Source organism: Mobula birostris, chromosome 25 (assembly GCF_030028105.1).
Source record: "Mobula birostris isolate sMobBir1 chromosome 25, sMobBir1.hap1, whole genome shotgun sequence".
NCBI classification, from domain to species: Eukaryota; Metazoa; Chordata; class Chondrichthyes; order Myliobatiformes; family Myliobatidae; genus Mobula; species Mobula birostris.
The window spans coordinates 52,523,312-52,539,137 of record NC_092394.1 but is presented as its reverse complement, the minus strand read 5'-3'; the positions used below and the strand labels follow the sequence as shown (position 1 = coordinate 52,539,137).

Sequence of the window (15,826 nt, the reverse complement as noted above, 5' to 3'; positions counted from 1 at the left end):
TCAAAAATCAGTTAGGTAGATTATCAAGTTTTTGGAATTTATTGGCATTCAGTCACACCAACTTGTACCACGTCACTTCTGTCAAGACAAAATATTTGTGTAACTTTTCTGGCAGTTACTTATTCCTGTTTATATATTCCTCATCTGTCTACACGAACCTTTATAGCCCTTTCCTGTTTAAATACATTCAGAGTCTCAAGATCAAATTTGTTATTCCCCAGTTTTGTTTCATCTTCCCTTTCTTTACTACTTTTTTGATCTTCCTTTGACAAGTATTAAAATTATCCCAATCCTTAGGCTATTTCAAGCAACTTAATAAGCCATCTTTTTTTATAATTTAATCCCATCTTTAATTTCTCCTGGCAGACAAGGACATGTCACTTTTCCTATCGTGCTTTTGCAGCTTACAGGCTTTTTCTTCCCAAATCATAAGAACATAAGATCATAAGAAACAGGAGCATCAGTAGGCCATCCGGCCCATTAAGCCTGCCCTGCCATTCAATAAGATCATGGCTGATCTGTCCATAAAGTCAGCTCCATCGACCTGCCTTTTGCCCATAACCCTTAATTCCCTTACTACGTAAAAACCAATCTGTTTCTTAAATATATTTAGTGAAGAGACCTCAACTGCTTCCCTGGGCAGATAATTCCACAAATTCACCACTCTCTGGGAAAAACAGTTTCTCCTCATCTCCATCCTCAATCTTCTCCCTTGAATCTTGAGGCATTGTCCCCTAGTTCTAGTCCTACCTACCAATGGAAACAACCTTTCCACTCCTATCTTATCTATCCCTTTCAAAATTTTGTATGTTTCTATAAGATCCCCTCTCATTCTTCTGAACTCCAGAGAATATAGTCCCAGACGACTCAATCTCTCCTCATAGGTTAACCCCTTCATCCCTGGAATCAAACTGGTGAACCTGCTCTGCACTGCCTCCACAGCCAGTATATCCTTCCTTAAGTATGGAGACCAGAACGGCACACAGTGCTCCAGGTGCAGCCTCACCTGTACCCTGTATAGTTGCAGCATGACCTCCCTACTCTTGATGAAATTTCAATCTTAAATTATAATTATATTCCACTAAAATAAAATTTGAAAAATGAGAAATCTTCCTACACATTCATGCCTTAACACCATCCTGCTTTGGACTGCATCCTAGACAACAGCTCATCTCCACAACAAATTGAGTTGGCATTGTTCAGATGTATTTCAATTAGGACCTTATCATTAGCAGACACAAAACTTCTAGCTGGTCAATTGGGACTGGATGTAAGTGCAGGCCCCAGAAATGGCAAACCACCATACAAATCTCTTTAGAATGACATATATCCACTGAGTGGCCACACCACACTGCCCTTCCTGCATAGAAATGATGAATGCTTGCATCTTCAGATTGGAAGAAAGACTGCAGTATATGGCAGTCTACTGGCCAAGTAGCATCTACAGGGCCAGGGTGGAAGGAATTGTTCACAATTTGGGTCAAAATACTGTATCAGGACTGTACAATGGTGTCTCCCACTGAGCAGTTAAGATATTTGCTCTAGTGTCTCCCTAGACTTCATTTCCTTGACTTGAACCCTGACATTTCAAGAAGCGAAGACAGTAGACTTCAGAAGGAAAACAATGTGAAATGGGCAGGCAGATAAATGAAAGTCAATGCAATCAAATATAATGAGATTCATTTTTGTATAAAGAAAGAGGGTAGATAAGGTCTATACAAGATACAATGATGGCCAGGAAGAAAGAAACAGAAAGATAAATGTGCACAAATTTTGAAAGAAACCATAGAAAAACTACAGCACAGAAACAGGCCTTTTGGCCCTTCTTGGCTGTGCCGAACCATTTTCTGCCTAGTCCCACTGACCTATAGAAAGAGATGAACTATGCCAAATTAAATTTCGAAAAACTAAAATTAGATTTTACTAATATAGTATTAGAATTTAACAAAGAAATTATAACATAATTTCATGAAATACAGGTTGGACCTCATCCAGAAACTGTGGCCAATAATTAGCATTATACTCCAGAAAAGGACATAACTTTAAAATAGAAACACACTACATCAGAGAGGGATCTGAAAATAATTCATCACAATGGCATTGAGTTTTTGTTAACACTGCCCAGGGCATGGATTCAAGGTGGAAATGGAAGGAGATACAGCACAAATATTGCTGTGATTTTTTTTTTGTTTGTTGTCCAATCCCTTAGGTAAGAGGGATGAGGTTCTGTGGTGCTGCTCTGCACTGCATCATGGCTTGAATATTTCCTTTCAATGACTGCGGGCCAAAAATACTCAATATGCACCATGACAGTCTGACCATAAACTCCTCATGCTTAATTACGAACTGAAACTGCAGGACATACTCCGCAGGTCAGACAGCATTTGTAGAGAAAGAAACAAGAGATAACTTTTCAGATCTATAACCTTTTTCAGAATTAGAAAAGTTTAGAAAATAAGCATGTTGTGACTTGGGGAAAAAGATGCGAAATGGATAGCATGAGATCTGTGTAACTAAGTCTACCCTTTGCACAGACACTACCTGACCTGATGGGATTTCCCATTTCTTTATCAGCTTTCCAGCTATTGCCATGTTCTATATCTCACAGATATAGCATAGATATATTTTGTTCTCCCTCCCGAGACACACCTTTTATTTACAGCATCTCCATAGAGATTAAAGATAGCCCTAACAAAACCCTGCCACCATTTCATGGCAGACACCAATCTACCATCAATTTCCTATTGATGTCCACACTATTACTGACATTCCCTTTGTTCCCACTACCCTTGCGTACAGCCTACAATCTTAAAGCATGCCTGCTAACTCACTTCTCCCAGCCGACTAACCAGAAATTTTATTTCTAATTCTCTCTTCACAGATGCTTTGGACCAACAGTGTATTCCCAGCATTTTCTTTTTATTCTAAGCTTGAAGCATCTGCAGATATTGCTGTTTGAATACTGCCCTGTGGTCCATTTCACAAGCTGAGACCATAAGCTATAGGAGCAGAATTAGGCCATTTGGCCTATCGAGTCTGTACTGCCATTTAGTCATGGCAAAAGCATCGCTCAACATGGGCTCAAACCCACAGCCTTGGCATTAAGAGTCCCATACTTTACCAAATGAGCTAGCTAGGCATCACACCTAACCCTTTAAATGCTGATATGTAACCATGGGGCATAGTGAGTTTAGGACTCTAATGTATCACACCATATCTTTGTTTAAAAGGATGTTATGACTGGCAAATCTCAGAGCTTGTATCAAATAAGAAAACCTACATCGTGGACAAGAGAAATCCTGGTGAGTAATATACCAAAGTAATCCAGGGGTACAAGGACAAGCATTTTGGATGAACTATAGTGCATGGTATCATCTTCCAAAAGTTGCAGCACCGGCAGAGAAGATTCTCATTCTCATATTGTCCGTGGCCTCCCCGCCACGGCGGTTGGAATAAACCCAGGCTGGAGGAGAAACACCTCATAGTGTCCGGGTATCCAACCTGAAGGCAAAAACATTGCTTTCTCTAACTTCCAGTAAACTCTTTTTTCTCTGTTTCCCCTGTTCCCCTTCCTCCTTTTTTGCTTGTTTTCCTCCATTCTGATGGCCCTCTCATTCCTCCTCTTCTCCTCTATGCCCTCTTGACCTGAATTGAATAGACTTCATTTCTTACATTCTTCACATACATGAGGAGAAGAATCTTTACGTTACTTCTCTGTCTAAATGTGCAATGTGCAATCATTGTAATTTATAATAAATAGAACAGTCAATGTAACATAGAAATACACTCAAATCAGCGTGAGTTAAATCAGTCTGATGGCCTGGTGGAAGAAGCTGTCCCGGAGCCTGTTGGTCCTGGCTTTTATGCTGCGGTACCATTTCCCGGATGGTAGCAGCTGGAATAGATTGTGATTGGGGTGACTTGGGTCCCCAGTGACGCTTTGAGCCCTTTTTACACACCTGCCTTTATAAATGTCCTGAATCCAATCACCTCCCTCTGTTCACCACCTCCTTCCCATTATTCCATGGTCCACTATCCTCTCCTATCAAATTCCTTCTTTAGCCGTTCACCTCTTCCACCCACCAGCTCCCAGCTTCTCACATCACCCCTGCTCTCTCACACACCTTTCCCCAGCCTGGTCTCACCTATCACCCACCTGCCAGCTTGTACCCCATCCCCACCTCTTCCACCTTCTTGCTCTAGATTCTGCTCCCTTTCTTTTCAGTCCCGTTGAAGGGTGTCGGCCCAAAATGTCTACTGTTTATTCCCCTCCACAGATGCTAACTTACTGATTTACTTCAATTGTTTGTGTGTGTTGCTCAAGAAAATCAAGAGCATTTTCACACAACAACTTGTACATAGCCTTTAATACCAGCTGTTTAACTTCACATCCAAACCAAGTTTTTACCGAGGAAGCAGGTTTTGCAGAGGTCCATGTCTGGACACTGAAGACAGCGGTAGCGATGCCAAGGTGCTATTTTATGACATCCATCGCAGGAGATCTCCACATTCAACAGGTCACAATAGCGTGCAACAAACATGTGCATCTATCACAAAACAGAAGCAAATAGTCTGTCACCAGTTCTAGGGTTCAACACCCCACACATATTTCTTCAGAAGCAAATAAGAGATGCATCATATCAAAAATAAACAGATCTTCTGCACAATCTCTGAAGCAAGAATTTGAAATATAATTTGTGAAAAATAAAAATACATTCCCACCTGACTGGGAAAACCTTGCAACACACATCGAAGTTGCTGGTGAACGCAGCAGGCCTGACGAAGGGTCTGGGCCCGAAACGTCAACTGTACCTCTTCCTGGAGATGCTGCCTGGCCTGCTGTGTTCACCAGCAACTTTGATGTGTGTTGCTTGAATTTCCAGCATCTGCAGAATTCCTCGTGTTTGGGAAAACCTTGCCACATTTCTTCCAACTTCAACAAAAAGCACATTATATTCATACTTTATTTTCCAACATTTAATTAAAGTAAAATATTAGTAGGAGAAAATTAACACAAACCTCAGCTTTTATATTTGACAATTAAATGCAAAATACCATTACATTCATAAACAATCAAAAGTATTCACTTACTCGCCTCTTCTCTTCAGCTGTAGCGTTAGTCATCCTATCATACCAGACCCGCAGCTGTATTCCGTCCTGACATTCCTCCATCCATTCTTTGTTGCATTCATAATCTGCAATCTCATCCTCTTCACTCCACTGGCTAGATAAATGTCTCCATCAGCAAACAGTTAAACAAAACTTCATCACCCCCTATTCCTCCTCTCCATCTCCCTTGATCACAGAACAAACTCCCTTCCCCACTCTCCTTCCTGAACCAAACTCATTCTCCCCTCTCCAGCCTGAACCAACCCTATTCCTCCTCTCCATTTCCTTCAATCACAGAATCAACTCCATTCCCCTCTCTCCATCCTGACCAAACACCTTCCTCACTCACTTTCCTGAACCAAGCTCTGCATCTCCCTCGATCACAGAATAAACTCCATTCCCCCTCTCCATCCTGAACCAAACTCCACTTCCCCTTCACCATCCTGAACCAAATCCCATTTCCCCCTCTCCACCCTGAACCAAACCACATCCACCTCGCCATCCCGGACCAGAACCCATTCCAACCCCCCGCCATCCCAAATCAAACAACTTCCTCCCTCTCCATCCCAAACCAAACCCAATATTGCCTCTCTATCCTGAACCAAACCCCAATTCCCCCCTCCCTATCCTGAACCAGACCCTATTCCCCGCTCTCCATTCTGAACCAAACCTCATATCCCTGTCCATCCTGAATCAAACCCCATTCCCCCCTCTCCATCCTGACCAAATCTCGAACTTCAAAAATTACATATCGTCACAACTTCCTTGTTTAAAGTCCTGTCTCTCCACACCCCTCAACTCTCCCTCCCCACATCCTCATTACCTACTAAGTGAATATTCAGTTAAAACTATATTGAATTAAAACTATTTTTCAAACATAATTAGACAAATTGTGTTCAGTTCTGGTCACCACATTACATGAAGGATATGGAAACCATAGAAAGGGTGAAGGGGAGATTTACAAGGATGTTGCCTGGATTGGGGAGCATGCCTTATGAGAATAGGTTGAGTGAACTTGGCCTTTTCTCCTTGGAGCAACAGAGAATGACAGGTGACCTGATAGAGGTGTATAAGGTGAGAGGCATTGATCGTGTGGATATCCAGAGTCTTTTCCCCAGGGCTGAAATAGCTAACACAAGGGGGCACCCTTTTAAGGTGTTTAGAAGTAGGTACAAGGGGGTGTCAGGGGTAAGTTTCTCGCACAGAGTGTGGTGGGTGTCTGGAATGCACTGCCAGCGAAGGTGATGGAGACAGATACAATAGGGTCTTTTAAGAGACTCTTGGACAGGTACATGGAGCTTAGAAAAATAGAGGGCTATACGGTAGGAAAATTCTAGGCAGCTTCTAGAGTAGGTTCCATTGTGGGCCAATGGGCCTGTAACGTGCAGTAGATTTCTATGTAAATACGTTAGATATTTGCACAGTGTCACTCACACCACATCAACTATGAACTCTGAACACCATGTTATTTTGAGTAATTCAAAAGTGTTGCAATATTATAGTTTATACTCACTGTATTGTGCTGTCATGAATACTGATGTTTTCCTGTGACATTGTCAATAGGAGATCAGGTAGCTTGATGTCATTGAAAAAGGATAAGTCCATAGGTTCCCAACCCATATCAAGCAAGTGCAGTAGGCAGGTCTGAATGCAGGATAGTGCTGGGAGTAGGGACCTAAAATAGAAGGGAAACACAATGTGAAGAAGGGAAAAACGTTCTATAAACAATATAGTGAACTTTGGCACTGTAGGAACAGCAAAAACAATGAATTGGTTGAATTTTGTGCTGGACATTATACAAGCTAAAATTGCATCCCATATTCAGTGGATTCCAGTTAATTGGGGCACAATTAATCGGGGCAGTCGCTTACTTAGGACAATTCTTAAAGAACAAAAACTAATCCAGAAAATAGCTGGGAATTCTTTCATTTATTTGGGACACTATGCCACTTAATTGGGACAGATGATTGTTGCCAAACAGTTTCTAACTAGTGTCAGTCACGTGCACTTTTGTGGCTGTTGGACACCACACCATACTTAGAGTGAAGTTTTTAAATTGCATCGTTTGTGTGTGTTTGTGTTCAAAAGCAGGGATTTTTGCCACCAATAGTTGGCGAGAAATTAGCAGTAAGACAATTCAGAACTGTTTTGCTCACTACAGTTTCAAGTATACAGGCTTGGAGGCAAGAAAAACAGCCAGGAGTCAAAGTGAAACTGGTTCACTACTTCAAGTTGGGAGCTATGAAGAATTTAAAGGCATTTACAATCACCTTAAATATTACAATGAAAATAAAAATTTGAAGAATGTAACAATTTCATTTACATCAATCAAAAAACATAGCAGCATATACTGGATGAATTCCATCGCAGATAACTATTTGAGACTAGTTCACAGCTTTCTAGTGCCGTATTAATATTGGTAGTGTTCTACTTCAACACATACAAAATGCTGGGGGAACTCAGCAGGTCAGGCTGTATCTATGAAAAAGATTAACCAGTCAACATTTCAGACTGAGACTCTTCTTCAGGGCTGAGGGGGAAGGGACAAGATGCCTGAATTTTAAAAAGTGTGAGGAGGGGAAAGAGGCTAGCTGGAAGGTGATAGGTGAAGGCACGTGGGTAACTTCACCTTCTCATGCTGGCAGTACACTCTGTTGAGCACCCATGTCACACAGGAACCCACAATGACTCTGTCCAAGCACACGCGTCACTGCATGCAAGTTTATTCGACTGCTGGGTGAATTTCCAAACATCACCAAGCCCATATTCACTACGATCACAAAAAATGGGGTCAAGTACCACATAGGGATTGACTATTCCAGAATGGCATCTGACCAAGCTACTGACCCAGACATCCTGGCTTACCAAACAGCAGTCACAAGCCTGCAGTTGGCTGACATTAAGTTCGGGGAAACTGGAGTTCCACTGCAACCAACAGGAATTCTGCAGATGCTGGAAGTTCAAGCAACACACATCAAAGTTGCTGGTGAACTCAGCAGGCCAGGCAGCATCTCTAGGAAGAGGTGCAGTCGACGTTTCAGGCCGAGACCCTTCGTCAGGACTAACTGAAGGAAGAGTGAGTAAGGGATTTGAAAGTTGGAGGGGGAGGGGGAGATCCAAAATGATAGGAGAAGATGGGAGGGGGAGGGATGGAGCCAAGAGCTGGACAGGTGATTGGCAAAAGGGATACGAGAGGATCATGGGACAGGAGGTCCGGGAAGAAAGACAGTGGGGGGGGCACCCAGAGGATGGGCAAGGGCTATATTCAGAGGGACAGAGGGAGAAAAAGGAGAGTGAGAGAAAGAATGTGTGTATAAAAATAAGTAACAGATGGGGTACGAGGGGGAGGTGGGGCATTAGCGGAAGTTAGAGAAGTCGACGTTCATGCCATCAGATTGGAGGCTACCCAGACGGAATATAAGGTGTTGTTCCTCCAACCTGAGTGTGGCTTCATCTTTACAGTAGAGGAGGCCGTGGATAGACATGTCAGAATGGGAATGGGATGTGGAATTAAAATGTGTGGCCACTGGGAGATCCTGCTTTCTCTGGCGGACAGAGCGTAGATGTTCAGCAAAGTGGTCTCCCAGTCTGCGTTGGGTCTCGCCAATATATAAAAGGCCACATCGGGAGCACCGGACGCAGTATATCACCCCAGCCGACTCACAGGTGAAGTGTTGCCTCACCTGGAAGGACTGTTTGGGGCCCTGAATGGTGGTAAGGGAGGAAATGTAAGGGCATGTGTAGCACTTGTTCCGCTTACACGGGTAAGTGCCAGGAGGGAGATCAGTGGGGAGGGATGGGGGGGACGAATGGACAAGTGAGTTGCGTAGGGAGCGATCCCTGCGGAATGCAGAGAGATGGGGGGAGGGAAAGATGTGCTTAGTGGTGGGATCCAGTTGGAGGTGGTGGAAGTTATGGAGAATAATATGTTGGACCCGGAGGCTGGTAGGGTGGTAGGTGAGGACCAGGGGAACTCTATTCCTAGTGGGGTGGCGGGAGGATGGAGTGAGAGCAGATGTATGTGAAATGGGGGAGATGAGTTTAAGAGCAGAGTTGATAGTGGAGGAAGGGAAGCCCCTTTCTTTAAAAAAGGAAGACATCTCCCTCGTCCTAGAATGAAAAGCCTCATCCTGAGAGCAGATGCGGTGGAGACGGAGGAATTGCGAGAAGGGGATGGCGTTTTTGCAAGAGACAGGGTGAGAAGAGGAATAGTCCAGATAGCTGTGAGAGTCAGTAGGCTTATAGTAGACATCAGTGGATAAGCCGTCTCCAGAGACAGAGACAGTAAGATCTAGAAAGGGGAGGGAGGTGTCGGAAATGGATCAGGTAAACTTGAGGGCAGGGTGAAGTTGGAGGCAAAGTTAATAAAGTCAACGAGCTCTGCATGCGTGCAGGAAGCAGTGCCAATGCAGTCGTCGATGTAGCAAAGGAAAAGTGGGGGGCAGATACCAGAATAGGCACGGAACATAGATTGTTCCACAAAGCCAACAAAAAGGCAGGCATAGCTAGGACTTATACGGGTGCCCATAGCTACACTTTTAGTTTGGAGGAAGTGGGAGGAGCCAAAGGAGAAATTATTAAGAGTAAGGACTAATTCCGCTAGACGGAGCAGAGTGGTGGTAGAGGGGAACTGATTAGGTCTGGAATCCAAAAAGAAGCGGAGAGCTTTGAGACCTTCCTGATGGGGGATGGAAGTATATAGGGACTGGACATCCATGGTGAAAATAAAGCGGTGGGGCCAGGGAACTTAAAATCATCGAAAAGTTTAAGAGTGTGAGAAGTGTCACGAACATAGGTCGGAAGGGATTGAACAAGGGGGGATAAAACCATGTCGAGGTATGCAGAAATGAGTTCGGTGGGGCAGGAGCAAGCCGAGACAATAGGTCGGCCAGGACAGGCAGGTTTGTGGATCTTGGGTAGGAGGTAGAAATGGGAAGTGCGAGGTGTGGGAACTATAAGGTTGGTAGCAGTGGATGGGAGATCCCCTGAGTGGATAAAGTCGGTGATGGTGTGGGAGACAATGGCCTGGTGCTCCTTAGTGGGGTCACGATCGAGGGGTAAATAAGAGGAGGTATCTGCCAGTTGTCGCTGTGCCTCGGCAAGGTAGAGGTCAGTACGCCAGACTACAACAGCACTCCCCTTATCGGCGGGTTTAATAATAAGGTTAGGATTAGTGCGGAGGGAGTGGAGAGCACAGCGTTCCGAAGGAGTGAGTTTGGAATGGGGACAAGGTGCGGTGAGGTCGAGACGGTTGATGTCCCGTCGGCAGTTAGCGATAAAGAGATCCAGAGCAGGCAGAAGACCAGAGCGGGGTGTCCATGAAGAAGAGGAGGGTTGAAGACGGGAGGAGGGGTCATCGGTGGGGGTGGAAGAGTCCTTGCCGAAGAAGTAGGCTCGGAGACGGAGACGGCGGAAGAAAAGTTCCGCATCATGGCGAACACGGAACTCGCTGAGGTGTGGGCGAAGGGGGACAAAGGTGAGGCCCTTACTGAGGACAGCGCTCTGCCTCAGACAGTTGAAGGTCGGAGGGGATGGTAAAGACCCGGCATGGATGAGAGCTGGGATCAGAGGGGGGAGGGGGGAGGCTGGGGGTGTCAATGGAGAGGGGAGGGTTGGGGTGAGAGGAAGATGGAGCCTCTGAGGGCCCAGGAGTTGACGGTGGGATCTGAGGGAGACAGGGTTGCAGAGTGGTGGTGGGAGAAGGGGAGACGGGAGTCACAATAGCAGCACATAAAGACCCGGCCTGGAGTTCAAGGCTGGTGTCGCAGTTGGTGGTTGTGCAATTGCTGTGAAGGTGTCCATGGTCGTTGCTGGAGTTCGGGTTTTGAATATGCCCTGAGGTGTTGGAGCCGGTGAGATCAGTGGCAGGAGCCGCAATCTGAAGTTCATGCCTGCTAGTTTCAGGGCCAGCAGGCTCTGGAGTCCGTAGATGTAGGATCTTGCGATCTTTGCCTAACATGACAAAGTCAACAAAACGGCAATTGCAGGCGTGAATCCGACGGAGGATGAAATAACGGGTAGGACCATTACAGACGGCGAAGAAAGTGTCCCGAAGGTGTGGAAGGGTCTGGGATAGGGACACCAAGTACCTCATCATGGCGGAGAGAGTCGCCTTCAGAGCTTGACGGGAGAAGCGGCGAGAGGCAGAGTCAATAAAATGTGAGTACCTGGGATCCTGCGATCTTTGCCTAACATGAGATGGAGTTTCGCTGCTGTGGGATGTCTCATCCTGTCGCCCTCACCCCATCGTGCCTGCAAACTGGAGGCGGACTATTTTTGACTCCGTACGTGGCGTTTCGCAGACTGGAAGGCCTCACAGAAACTGGCTGCACCAAAGTTTTTGTGACAGGGCCTTAGAAAGGACATGCTTGATTGGACTGCAGCTTGTGTGGAGTGCCAGCGGGCAAAAATTAACTGTCATTGGCACCTCCTGAGGTCCCAAGTAACAGTTTGACTGTTAATGTGGACCGTACCACCAGGTGGTCAGAGATCATCCCTCTAGCATTCGCGACGAACGCAGACTTGGCTCGGGTGTTCATCAGCACCTGTGTGGCTCGGTTTGGTGTCCTCTGGGCTGCTATGGCCCAGAACCTTGGCGTTAAGCTACATCACACCATGGCGTATCACCGACAGTCCAACGGCCTATGCCAGTAGGTTCCTTAAGGACTACTCTGATGGCTTCCTTGACAGATGTGACTAAACACATTGATGAAGGTCGAGCCGTAGATGTAGTGTATATGGATTTCAGCAAGGCATTTGATAAGGTACCCCATGCAAGGCTTATTGAGAAAGTAAGGAGGCATGGGATCCAAGGGACATTGCTTTGTGGATCCAGAACTGGCTTGCCCACAGAAGGCAAAGAGTGGTTGTAGGCAGGTTATATTTTGCATGGAGGCCAGTGACCAGTGGTGTGCCTCAGGGATCTGTTCTGGGACCCCCTACTTTTCGTGATTTTTATAAATGACCTGGATGAGGAAGTGGAGGGATGGGTTAGTAAATTTGCTGATGACACAAAGGTTGGGAGTGTTGTGGATAGTGTGGAGGGCTGTCAGAGGTTACAGCGGGACACTGACAGAATGCAAATTTGGGCTGAGAAGTGGCAGATGGAATTCAACCCAGATAAGTGTAAAGTGGTTCATTTTGGTAGGACAAATATGATGGCAGAATATAGCATTAATGGTAAGACTCTTGGCAGCATGGAGGATCAGAGGGATGTTGGGGCCTGAGACCATAGGACACTCAAAGCTGCTGCACAGGTTGACTCTGTGGTTAAGAAGGCATACAGTACATTGGCCTTCATCAATCGTGGTATCGAGTTTAAGAGCCGAAAGGTAATGTTGCAGCTGTATGGGACCCTGGTCAGACCCCATTTGGACTACTGTGCTCAATTCTGGTTGCCTCACTACAGGAAGGATGTGGAAGCCATAGCAAGCGTGCAGAGGAGATTTACAAGGATGTTGCCTGGATTGGGGAGCATGCCTTATGAGAATAGGTTGAGTGAACTCAGTCTTTTCTCCTTGGAGCGACAGAGGATGAGAGGTGAACTGATAGAGGTGTATAACATGATGATTTGCATTGATTGTGTGGATAGTCAGAGGTTTTTTCCCAGGGCTGAAATGGCTAGCATGAGAGGGCATACTTGGAAGTAGGTACAGAGGAGATGTCAGGGGTAAGTTTTTTTTTTACACAGACAGTGGTGAGTGCGTGGAATGGGCTGCCAGCGGCGATGGTGGAGGCAGAAACAATAGGGTCCTTTAAGAGGCTCCTGGATAGGTACATGGAGCTTAGAAAATTAGAGGGCTATGGGTAAGTCTAGGTAGTTCTAAGGTAAGGGCATGTTCACACAGCTTTGTTGGCCAAAGGGCCTGTATTGTGCCGTAGGTGTTCAATGTTTCTATGTGTATTGGCATGATCATCTCCCATGGGTCCTGCTGGGGCTCAGAACAGCTCCAAAAGAGGATCTGCGATCATCCAGATTAAATTGGTATATGTGCAGCTGCTAAGAGTGCCGGGTGATTTTATTCCTGACACCAGAAAGCCAGGTTGGCCTCACAACAGCATTCCACCCTCTTCAGTAAATTTAGTTCCTTTACACCTGTTCCTATCTCCTATCATGCAGTACAGCATCCTTGGGTTCCTGTTAACCTACATTTTACCTTATTTGTTTTCAACTGCCATGTTACAATGGCCCATTCCGTGTCTTGGAACGGAGAGAAAAGATTTTTTATCATAGATAGAAGGGGTAAACCTGAATGTATCTCAGCAGATCCGGCCCACCAAGATGTGGAGGATTCTGCTACCATGCACCTACTGTCCCTCCACCCATCTAACTTAGGACCCGAGCCGGGAGGCTTGTCTGAGCTCCAGACAAGCTCACAATGCCTGTGTAGGTAACGTAACCGGTGGAAACATGCAGAATTCACAACCTCCAACATCAGGTTTAACAACTTTAAGAGGCTGGTCTGATGTGATGAGGTAATTACACTCTGTGTTCAGGTTTTGGAGTTCCATAAATTTGTTGTTACGGCTTTCTTAAACTTCAAACACCCCATTTCATTTGTGAAAACCTACACTTAGATGGAAGAGACCAGATGGCCTAATCTTGCTCTTGATTCTTAAATTATGAAGGAGAAACACTTTTTAAGAGCTCATAGGACTTATTGCCAATCTTAGCTTTCTGGTATAGCATCATCATCTTTCCAAGGTCAAAGAGATTTTCTTTGATAAACTCCAATCAATATTTCTTGCTCAGCCTCCTGTCATAAACAAGGGAGCAATGAGATATTATTTGGCCCATGATTTAAACAAGAGAAACAATGGAGCTCATGTTGGCCTAACTAAACATTGCATTCACTTAGCCTAACAAATGTGACTGAAAAACATCACCTGCAGTCAACTAACAGCAAAACAGTATCAATGTTGGGAAGCATTCAGGATAGTTAGGAATGACAGAAAGTTGGGATAACAGAAAGAAAATCTAGAATTCATTCTTCAGCCTTCAGTTTCTGCAATGGATGACTCATTGGTATGCTTTTTTAGTTCCTAAGAATTGCACCTATGTTTGGAAATACTTTGTAGCTTAAAAATCTTTTGTAATTTAGAAATTTTTCTGAATTTAGAAATCTTCCAGGTGTTTTTAATCTATACAAAGAATTACTCATCTAAATTAATTGTGTAATTGTTGTAATTAATTAAAAATAAAATGAACTGTGTTTAAAGCACAACATTAGCTGGAACTATGTCCACGATAGAGAGGGGGCCCACTCAAATAGCAATTGACAGCTAGACCTCACCCTGGAAATGAGGCAGTAAACTTGTCCTTGGTGTACATTAATACAGTATATTCTCCCTAAAATTAAGGTACTTGTAGATACATAAATTGGATTGGGCTTAAAATCGTAAATTTGGAGCTTGTTGATAGTGGACTCAGTATCATTAAAATATATTCAATGAACAGTACTGGATGGCAACGATAAAAAAAAGCAGAACTTCTCATGAACACGTAACACGAGGGTCAAAAATCTAAAACAGATTCCTCTGCTTCGATTTTCTTGCATTGGAAATGGAATGAAAAGCTGGTCTTACATACTGTTGCTACAGATCAGATCATTCCGGAGTGAACAATAACAATGCACCAGCTACAGCTATAGTAAACAATAAGCTGCAAGGTCATAACAGGGTAGATTGTGAGGTCGACAGTTCATCTCATCATACCAGGGAAATATTTACAAACAAGAGAAAATCTGCAGATGCTGGAAATCGAAGCAACACACACAAAATGCTGGAGGAACTCAGCAGGCCAGGCAGCATCTATGGAAAAAAGGTAAAGTCAACGTTTCAGGCTGACACCCTTTAGTAGGGCTGGAGAAACAGAAGCTGAGGAATAGGTTTAAAAGTTGGGGGGATAGAAACTCCAGGTGGTAGGTGAAACCGGGAGAGGGAGGGATGAAGTACCGAATCAGAATCAGAATCCTTTATTATCGCCAAGTATGTGGACACATACAGGGAATTTGATGCCAGTTTCCCTGAGCTCTCGCTGTACAGAATCAAAAAGCAAACAAAACAATAGTGCAAATAATCGTGAACTATATACAATGAGGTATACCTATGTATGCACAGGCGGACTTGGTTTATAGACTAAAATTCAAGTGTTCATAAGACTGATGGCATATGGAAAGAAACTGTTCTTGTACCTATTTGTCCTGGCATACAGTGATCTAAAGCGCCTACCAGAAGGAAGGAGTTGGAACAGGTGATGTCCAGGGTGTGATGGGTCTACAATGTTGCTGCCTGCTCGCCTCCTGACTCTAGATGCATACAAGTCCTGGATCGAGGGCAGCTTCACACCAATAATCCTTTCCGCAGCCCTGACGGTTCTTTGGAGTCTATTCTTGTCTTGTTTGGTAGCTGATCCAAACCAGACAGTGATGGATGAACAGAGAACAGACTGGATTATTCCTGAATACAATTGAATCAACAGTTCCTGAGGCAGGCTGGCAGAGCTGGGAAGTTGATTGGTGAAAGAGACAGAAGGCCATGGAAGAAAGAAAAGTGGGGTTGGGGGCACCAGAGGGGGGTGATGGGCTGGCAAGGAGATAAGGTGAGAGAGAGAAAAGGGGATGGGAATGCTGGTGGGGGGGGGGCATTACTGGAAGTTTGAGAAATTGATGTTCATGCCATCAGGTTGGAAGCTACCCAAACGGAATACAAGGTGTTA

The 15,826-nt window shown here is 44.7% G+C and overlaps 1 protein-coding gene across 3 annotated transcripts in view; it reads right to left on the bottom strand.

Annotated features, from left to right (window-relative positions):
* zzef1 (zinc finger, ZZ-type with EF hand domain 1) overlaps positions 1-15,826 on the bottom strand; it is a 261,590-nt gene that overhangs the window by 128,142 nt on the left and 117,622 nt on the right. For all 3 annotated transcript variants that reach the window (XM_072243417.1, XM_072243419.1, XM_072243418.1), the window contains exons 32-34: positions 6,623-6,784; positions 5,092-5,224; positions 4,409-4,547 (exon numbers count right to left, since the gene is read on the bottom strand). In XM_072243417.1, the coding sequence (XP_072099518.1) occupies positions 4,409-4,547; positions 5,092-5,224; positions 6,623-6,784 (434 nt within the window). The remainder of the gene's footprint in view (positions 1-4,408; positions 4,548-5,091; positions 5,225-6,622; positions 6,785-15,826) is intronic.